Here is a 9,698-nt window from a genome sequence, read left to right as displayed (position 1 = left end):
CTTACAAAAGTTACAAACTCTTCTAGAAAAGGATGCTTGTGTGAAACAATATAATTCATCTGGCCAAAATTAGTTGAGAAGGCTGCAAAAAATAGGTGAGGCAAGTGATGGGCACGTGAAAAGGCCCTTAGATAGATATATGGTAAAGAGAATTTGCTCCCAATAACGATAACTGCACTTCAATTTTTAATAGTTAATAAATCATTCAAGGCAATAACCTCATCAGAAAGCGTAGTTTTTGATCGACAATTTATGTAAAATTAAGACTCTAAGCACAGCTCCAGGATTTTCCTAAGGGGGGGATTAAAAAATTACTGGGAGCTTCGCCGCCAGACCCTATTTTGGGCGGGCCTTCGGCCCGCTTTTCTCCGGCCTTCGCCGGGGTTACCTTAGTCTATATATAGTCATAAAATATTTTTACAAGATAGGAGGTTCATTTTAATAAAAAAAAATAAGCCTGGAACAAATATGAAATATATTTTTATTAGTTTATATAAAATATAATAAATTACTTGTATATACATTAAAATAAAAGCATGATAATAATTTCCAAACAAGTATAAGAAATTTATTTAGAAAAAGTAAGTAGGCATATAGTTGATATTCTTCTATTATATAAAATTAGTTACAAAATACTAGGTAAAATTCCACTTTTACAGACATATTTGACAGTTAGAGAATATATTACAGTTAATATTTTAACAAATTTTACTAATCAATGTTCTTGATAATAAATATAGAAACAATTTACATTCAATTATTTAACGCCATCTATTTATTTTAAATAAAATATTAAAATTAATCTTCATATTATTTATCTCACAATGTCTTTAAAAGATATTTTCTGATGTCCTTATCAATATTTTATAATCTGTAAAATATATAATTCGCTATATTGGGAAAAATTACTTGATTGTCATATGATAATTGATAAAATTAGATATACTGTAAATCTACGACATATAATATTCCACTGTTTGTATTGTCCTTTAATTTTTATTATTTAATTTATGATTTAATTTATCAATAGTTTTATAATTATATTTTACTTTTATTAAGATAGATAAATTAAAATTACTCACTTTATAAAAAATTATATTTATATTATTTAGTAATTTTATGGATCTATTATTAATAATTATAATATATTTCACTTTTGTCTTATCTTATATTCCATTTCTTAAAAAGCATTTTTGGTTCACTTTTTTTATATATAAATGCTTTTTTCCAAAAATGTATAAATTATGATGAATATTTTTATAAAAAAATATTAATCTTTATATTCTTTCTTTCAAATTAATGTTTAAGTTATATGCATACATTTTTGGGGGTCAGGGAGTGGGGGGAACAAGGGGGATACTTTTTATTAGCTTAAAATGATATTCACAAAAAGTGATAAATTTCTGAAGTGAGGGGGGGGGGGATTTCCCATTGCACCCCCCCTTTGGCTACGCCTATAGCTATAATTTATTTAGAAATTTTTGAAATAATGGGATATTGTCATTATATCTTCAAACTAAAAATCTTAGATATTTTGTCAGCATGAAAAATGATAGAAGATGCTAAGTCTTCTGTATCATCGATAACTATTACATCGATTCAAAATAAAGCAATAAAAATGGCTTCTAATTTAAATGAAACACATTTTAAAGCTCTCGGAGAGTATCTGGGTACAGACTACTCTGCCAAAAAAATCGAATAGGACGAGCGAAGAGAATATATAGTGCTGAAGGCCAAGATGAACGTCCTCAAGAATCAATTGGCCTTTATAGGGTCGAAGTATTTCATCCTATAATCGATCAAATTATAAACAGCTTGTCGAAACGGTTTTCTGCGAATAGAGATCTTATTTTGAATGTGAAATATTAGCATCCAAGGCATTTTGATGAAATAAATAATAAAGTATTTCTGAAAAGGCCTTAGAAAAACTGCCACAATTGGCAAATATATGAGTGTTAAATTACGTATCGAATTGTGTTCATTTGCCAGTGTATTCAAAGATTTAATAGCAGAATTAAATGAAAATGACAATGATATCGTACTAGTAAGGAGTCAAATGAGGAAGATGGAATATTACAATATGATAATAACTCAGAGTGTGATAATAAATGTAACAAGTGTTTAATATGCCGGATGAAATTTTTAAAAGATACAATATGCACACAAGTGCATACACCAATTTATTTTTGGCATATGAATACATTTTATATTTGTTATTTACGCAGGTTAATTGCGATAGAACATTTAGTAAATCAAAAATTATAAAAATTAGGCTGAGAGCTAATATAGACCAAGAAAAATTAGAAGCGTTTTTAATGATGTCAGTTGAACGAGAACTAGCATAGATTGAAATAAAAGATATTCTTGTTTATTTGCGGAAAGGTTCAAAGTTAATGAAAGATTTATTAACGCAAAAATTATATATTATTAATTCTTTTATTTAAATCTTATTTATTCTATTTACAATATGATCGGTGTCTGATTTTATAAGTGCAGCAATTTTATTCTCTGTGCAATATTATATAATTGCAATAATTTTATATGTATAATTAATGCATTTTATATATTGAGTATGTATTTTTTTATATTTAACATGTGATGTAAGATTTGTATAGTGCAATATCGTTGTCTAAATATAAAATATATATGTACAATGAATATTATTTTATATATGCTATGAATATGATTTTAGATGTGCAATTTTTTAAAATAAAATATATGATTATTGTGTCATACGATTCTTTTTTTTTATTAAAAATGTAAATCGTTTGAAAAATAAGAAGTAATAAAAATCATGTAATTCGAAGAAGCCATTTAAGGAAACCCGGCCGAAGGCCGGGCAAAAGCGGACCAAAGGCCCGCAGAAAAGAGTATAGGGGCAAAGCCCCCATAAAAATGCCGCTATAAAAAATGCCCACGAGGCCATAGCGTCTCCAGTCCGTCCCTGTAAAAATTTATTATATAAAGAGATAAGTGGGTAATATTAAACATGTTCAACATCCAGTTAATAATTTATAAAATATTATCATTAAATAGATAAATCTGATTAAGATGAAAAGTTAATATGAATTATTTATTGCAATTTTTAATATAATCATTAATTAATATCGTATAACCAGTTGAAACATATCATGTTTGAACTGGGCCAGAAAATAAACTTTCACAAAATATTCAAAAACTATTATAGATACAGCTTTGATTCATTATTTTATAGATTAAGGATTTGACTACACATTGATATTAAATTTGTTTGATATATTATTTTTAAATGTTTCCTCGTTTAGGTTACTAGTCTTGTTTGTTGATAAAACCTTCCGGCACATTTTACAATGAAATTAATACTCTGTGAATTTTTTTATCGGGATTAAAATATTTTGCGAATTCTAGAAAATGAGAATCCATATTATCATCATTCTCAAGGGAAATTGCTTTGTCATATGATCTATGCCAAAATTATCTTCAATAACAATCTCAATCTTCGACATTATAAATGATTATGAAAACTAGATTTATAATGCAGATTTTTAAACATAAATTTGAATTTCAAAATTAAATAAAAAGATTATGATTTTAGAATTAATTATAAATATTTTAATGCACTATAGTTAACGATACTTTAAGAAAACTGTTTCAATATGGATAACAATGTTATTGAATTATATATATTTTTTTTTATAATATTTTTGACTTTTTCAAACTTTTAATTTTTATAATCTTTCAATTATTAAATTTTAAATCCTTTCACATTCTTTGTTTAACAAGGTAAAATGCAAGTTTTAAAAATTTTCTTTCAATACACACATTGAGATATGGAAAATTGGCAATTTGTAGTGCTGTAAATATTTCTAAAAAATTAATTACGTTCGTGTTCAACGTTCACTTACAAAAAAATGAACGCGTTCACATTCGTTCAAAACTTTATGAATAAATTTTTTAAACAATTTTATTTAATGTATAATTATATATAAATAAATACCATAATTTTTTAACACTTAGCCATGTTTAAAATTAATAGAGTGAATAAAAAAATATTTTTATTTGTTAAAAAATTATCATATAAATTTTAACAATTTATAATATATAAATTCATAATACTTTAAATTGTATCCAACTATTAAATTATAAAACCCTTGATAAAAACATAAAAATAATAACGAAATTTCAAATAATCACACTAAAATAAATAAACTCTAAAAGATATTAAATATCTTATATCTATATAATATTTAATGATTTTTACTTTATGCATCTATTAGCTTGATTTCTATCCTAGTATTTTAAACAATCAACTAATAGATAACGACACTTTTCGTTATGCAATCAGTTTGCGCCCTAGACATACCATCTTGCCAATAAACTTGCACCAAATTTAATCAGGTTGCAGACTGTGTTGAACTCCATGCGCTCCATTGTAAATTCATATCTAAAATTAATCGACACAATAAAATTATCACACTTATTGTCACATTTCTCAATAAGGTAAATCTCCCGTGCACGTTCAGCATAGATAAAAAACGCCCTGATGGCAAAACTATAATTCCCTTTGTATCTGGCAAACCCTTGGTCTGTAACCACTTTGCCCCCATCATAGCTACATTATTCTGCTCATTTTAAACGCCATTTTGAATCCTTTTAAAACGGTTTCTAATCCATAAGGAAAAACACACATATCTCTCCTTTTTATAAACTCAAACACAACATTGCTATCACAATCGTTCCAATTATTTAATATTTAAAAATTATTGTCCTGAATTATTCACTTCAATTAAATTGATCCATGTATGAATTCAAAAAATCTAATAATATGATGTGTACCATTATCAAGATATATGTCAGTTTTAATTTTAATTACTAAATCTATCTTAAAAATAAATCATCATTTTATAATAGATATACTCTAAATACCTCATCTTTTCTAATTCATAATTTTTAGATTTTATTTGTCCATAATTAAGATTATACATCTTCCTATTTCTTCCCACTTGATATTGCTTGCTGTCGTATATCTAAACTTTAAATCACTTTTATACCATATAAAACGTTATTTTCCAATTCCCTTAAGATCATATTCATTTGCCATTTTTCTGATAAAAATTACACAAATTAAAAAATTTTAATGAGAGAATGATTAAAGTTTTACTAATTGTGAAATTTTTATGAATCACGAAATCTTCACGAATTATAAAAAATTATTTAGGCCAATATTTTAATTTAATATTAAAAATGGCTTATATTTTTTTCCCAACTAAATTCGCGCAAATCGCGCGATTCAATTTTTTTATATTTAAAAAAAAGCAACATTTAATGTCTACAACAATCCAAAATAAATTATTAACATGATACTTTATTACAATTAAGTATCTCTTTAGATTTTAAAACTGATATTATTTTTTGAACACATTTTATATTTGGTGAGGATAGAATTAGTTTATCGATTGGGCCATGATAATGTTATTCATCTAATTCCTAATCTTCAGAATTAGATAATTACGTTAATCTAATATAAATAATAATATTCAAATTAATAAACTATACTATAGGACAGAAATAGTAGTTGGTTAAAAAAAATAATTAAATGTGATAAAGGAAACAAATAATTAAAAAGTAACCCTATTTTCTTAAAAAATTTGGATTATATTAAATTAATATTTTTTATTTTCAAATGAATAAAATGAGGATTTTCTAAAATTGATTGAAGTAAAAAACAAACACGTTTGTCAAAAAAAGGAACGCGTCATTCAAAGTTTGTCAAAAATAAAAATAAAGTAGTTGATCATTTTTTTCAAAAGAAAGAACTTCGTTCACAAAGGCGATAGTTTACAACATTACAATTTGTCATAAAGACTGCTGTTACAAATTCAATATCTAGTTTACTTTACCTTTCAGATGATACACCATTAATATATTTTATAAATGTTTTGTTTACATTATATAGTTTTCTAGGAAATTATTAATTGATTCAGCTAAATATTTTCTATACCAAAAATTATCTTTAAATTGATTATATTATGTATAAATGTCATCTGTATTAATTATAAATATATTTTCTAGGCTAGATGAGTAATTAAGACGAGTATTTTTTAAACTTTTACTATCCAAAATTGTAAATGAGATGGAATAATAATAAATTGCCGTTATCTTATTAAAATTTATATTAATCTGTTTATAACCACATGACAGGGGAGTAGCTAGGAATTTTTCTTATAGTGGGTCCATAGGGGATTAGGCCTTTTGCCCGGCCTTCGGCCGGGTTTATGATAAAAATCATTTTTGTTTTTCTTAAAATATAAAAGTCCTAGAATTATTGTTCATTTAAATTAGTGTTGTTAAATGGCTCGATTTGAGCCGATTTTTTATAAACAGCTAACTCAATATTTTAGTCAAAAAAATATCGCTCAATCCTAGAGATTTCACGAATAATGTCTAAACTTTTATATGAGCCAAATTTTCAGGCTTACATAATTTTCTGGCTAATATATTGAGTTAGCCATATCGGCTCAAATTGAGCCATTGACAACACTAATTTTAATTAAAATAACACATTTCAAAGATATACGCTTCAATTTATTATACTTTTATAGAAATCAATTTACAAATAAAAAGCGATTATTTAAAATATAAATATTATATTGCCTTAATTATAAATTATATACTTTATAACTATAATTATTACACATATAAATTGCTATGATATAAATTGCTTTAATTATAAATGATATATTTTATAATTAGTAGTATTATATAGCACATTTAAATTATAGATTAAAATATTATAAATAATAAAATAAATGTTAAAAAAATTTATATACAGTCAAAACCGTTTAATTGCATATCGCTTAAGTGCAAAAACTTTTAAATGCGAAAAAACCCCGCGATTTTGATAATAATTACTATGGTATAATGTTAAATTACATTTATAATTGCGAATCGGTTAATTGCGAAATATCGGATAATTGCAAAATTTTTCAGGTCCCATTTATATAACAATAACGTTAATTTAATCGGATAAGTGACTTTTTCCATTCATTCATTCATTCATTACCACGCCAGAAATTAATATAAAAATGGTAAAAAAATCATTCCAAACATTAACCCTGAAGCATAAAAAAGAAATAATTGATAAATTAAACACTACATCAAAAACACAATTAGCATCAAATTACAATTGCCACGTCTCGACAATCTACCGTTTAATAGCGAATAAAGAAAATCTATGCTCACAATTTCTAAGGAATAAACCTCCTACAACTAAAAGAGTTAGAATGAGTTGTTACCCAAAGACAGAAGCAGCTTTATTGGTTTGGTTTACACAAATGCGAAGTAAAAATTGCAGTCTAAATGGGCCAGTGATGTTAGAAAAAGCTATGTTTTTTAGCCAAACATTCAATGAAGGTAATTATAAGTTTTTATAATATATAAATTATAGGCATTCCTACTAGCAGCTGGTTGCAGAGATTTAGGAAAAGACAGAATATAAATTTTCATAATGTTTGCAATGAAAAGGGGAGTGCAGATATTATTAATGCAAATGAATGGAGCAGAAATACACTCCCATCTCTGATTAAAGATTATCAAAGGAGTAATATTTACAATTGTGATGAGACAGGACTATACTACCGAGCATTACCAAAGGGCACAATGGAATTTAGTGGAACTCAACCACTGGGCTTCAAACCAGACAAGGAAAAGGTCACAGTTCTATTTATCATAAATGGGGATGGATCTGATAAAAAGTTATATGTTGTAGGGAAATTTAAAAACCCTAGGTGCTTTAAAAATAAAAAATTACCAGTTAAATACTACTCCAATAAAAGCAGCTGGATGACAACCTCAACTTTTGAAGATATTCTTAAAGAATGGGATTCCTCATTAAAGAAGAAAATTTTATTGTTTTGTGACAATGCATCTTGTCACAAAACAAAATTAACATTTAACAATATAAAATTAATTTTTTTACCAGCTAATACAACATCATTAATTCAATTGGACATGGGTGCAATTAGATCCTTTAAATGTCATTATAGAAAGGGTATCATGAGAAAAATGATAACATTGATGGAAGGAAATGACACCATTTCTTTTTATAAAAGATTTACACTTTATGATAGCCTCTATCTTATAAAATTTGCATGGGGTGAGGTGACAAGTACCACAATCATAAAGTGTTTTATTGAAGCTAAATTTTTTGATAAGTCTATGGCATTTGATTGGGAATCGGAGGATGATATAGCATTAACTGACAACGAAGAAGATGAATTTGATCCCATATTTGAAGAATATGTGTTATACGATGATGATGCTAGCTGCCATGGAATTTTAGATGATCAGGATATTTGTAATCAGATAAGATTAGAGTTGGAAGGTTTAATTACTTAAAATTTTAATTAATCTTATTTTTTATAGAAGGTTATGAAAGCTCCGAGAATGACGAAGGGAACCAAGAGATATCTGATCATTTAATTACAAAAAATCAGGCTCTTAATGGTTATTATACTTTTCTTGAATATGCTCATGAACATCTAAGGGATCAAGATTCACTAAGAAAGCTAGAGAATATAGTGGAAAAAGAATTATTTACTCCAGAGTCTAGCCAAACTCTTATCACAAAATATTTTTATTAAATCTTATATTACTTTATAATAATTGTGATACATGTATAATAAAATTAGTTCAAATAAAATCTTATGTTATAAAGCATTAATAAACTTTCATTCCAGCATGGTCTGTTAATACATTTACATTTATAATATTAGAATTTATAAGATTTGAATAGGCATAGGATTTTAAATCAAATATCATGTGTGTGAAAACAAAACACTTAATAAACTTAAATTCTTTTATATTAATCTTATTGTTTCCAGTTTTTTAGGCAAAATATTTTAAAATTTGGCTTTAATAATAAATTAGAATTTAAAAAGTGATAATATATTTGTGTAAATTTCAGTAAATTTAATGAAGGTAAAATGACAAAAGTAGTTAAAATTAATGGAAATAAATATTAGGGTATTGTAAAGGAAAAAATGTTATTATCTTTCACAAAAGCTTTTTTTTGCTTTAATTCTTACATATCTTAAATAAAAAATGAGATAAAATCTAGTAAACAAATTTAATTATAATTTTATTCAATAAAAAATAATTTATCAACAACTATAATGCTAATACATAAATAATTACAATCTTTTTATAATTAAGTCTTGTTTTCTTTGTTCCTTTCTGTCTATAATCATGTCTAGATCTAGAGAAAATATAAATATATATATCAAAATATATCACATTACTTTCAAGTGCTTCAGATATTTTAATATTATTATGATTGATCTAAATTAATTGAATACTTTTTATAAAATAATAACTTGATGAATTGACGATAAAAATATAGGATTATTGGTGGGAAGAAAAAAAAGCTATGATCATATGTTTCAACAAATAAGATAAATTTTTAAAATTTAGTTTTTTTATTCGTTACATAACTTATTCAAATTAAAATATATAGTTGGTTACATTAATTAAAAATTGTATTTATTGCAAAGTTTGATGGCTTATATGATTAAAATATATATAGATGATAAATATCTTTATAAAAAACACAAACTGATTTTTAATAAATAAATTGTTGAATTTTAATCGTATAATTGCGAAAAATCGGATAATTGCGAAATTTTTAAATATTTCGGTCCCAAGCTTTCGCAATTAAACGG

The 9,698-nt window shown here is 25.4% G+C and overlaps 1 protein-coding gene and 1 long non-coding RNA gene across 2 annotated transcripts; one reads left to right on the top strand and one right to left on the bottom strand.

The window, feature by feature from the left end:
- Positions 1 to 7,057: 7,057 nt before the first annotated feature.
- Positions 7,058 to 8,712, top strand: LOC135923784 (tigger transposable element-derived protein 4-like). The gene is made up of 3 exons (XM_065458725.1): positions 7,058 to 7,392; positions 7,427 to 8,362; positions 8,404 to 8,712. Exons 1-3 carry the CDS (start codon positions 7,065 to 7,067, stop codon positions 8,619 to 8,621), a joined length of 1,482 nt encoding a protein of 493 aa, XP_065314797.1. The 5' UTR covers positions 7,058 to 7,064; the 3' UTR covers positions 8,622 to 8,712.
- Positions 8,713 to 9,101: 389 nt separating this feature from the next.
- LOC135925548 (uncharacterized) lies at positions 9,102 to 9,412 on the bottom strand. Its single transcript, XR_010571675.1, has 2 exons — positions 9,279 to 9,412; positions 9,102 to 9,235 (listed from the first exon to the last, which is right to left on the bottom strand). It is a non-coding gene; the product is annotated as an uncharacterized LOC135925548 (long non-coding RNA).
- Between the last annotated feature and the right edge of the window lie 286 nt (positions 9,413 to 9,698).

This window comes from Gordionus sp. m RMFG-2023, chromosome 2 (genome assembly GCF_954871325.1).
Source record: "Gordionus sp. m RMFG-2023 chromosome 2, tfGorSpeb1-WG-v2, whole genome shotgun sequence".
In the NCBI taxonomy this organism is placed as follows: domain Eukaryota; kingdom Metazoa; phylum Nematomorpha; class Gordioida; order Chordodea; family Parachordodidae; genus Gordionus; species Gordionus sp. m RMFG-2023.
The sequence above is the reverse complement of the archived record's forward strand: the minus strand, read 5'-3'. Positions and strand labels throughout refer to the sequence as shown.

What these genes read in the sequence shown, in the direction of transcription:
- LOC135923784 (XM_065458725.1), top strand. Translation starts at nt 7,065, where the DNA reads ATGGTAAAAAAATCATTCCAAACATTAACCCTGAAGCATAAAAAAGAA. An exon ending in TAGCCAAACATTCAATGAAG is followed by an intron (nt 7,393 to 7,426) that starts GTAATTATAAGT and finishes TATAAATTATAG; the next exon opens with GCATTCCTACTAGCAGCTGG. An exon ending in GATAAGATTAGAGTTGGAAG is followed by an intron (nt 8,363 to 8,403) that starts GTTTAATTACTT and finishes TATTTTTTATAG; the next exon opens with AAGGTTATGAAAGCTCCGAG.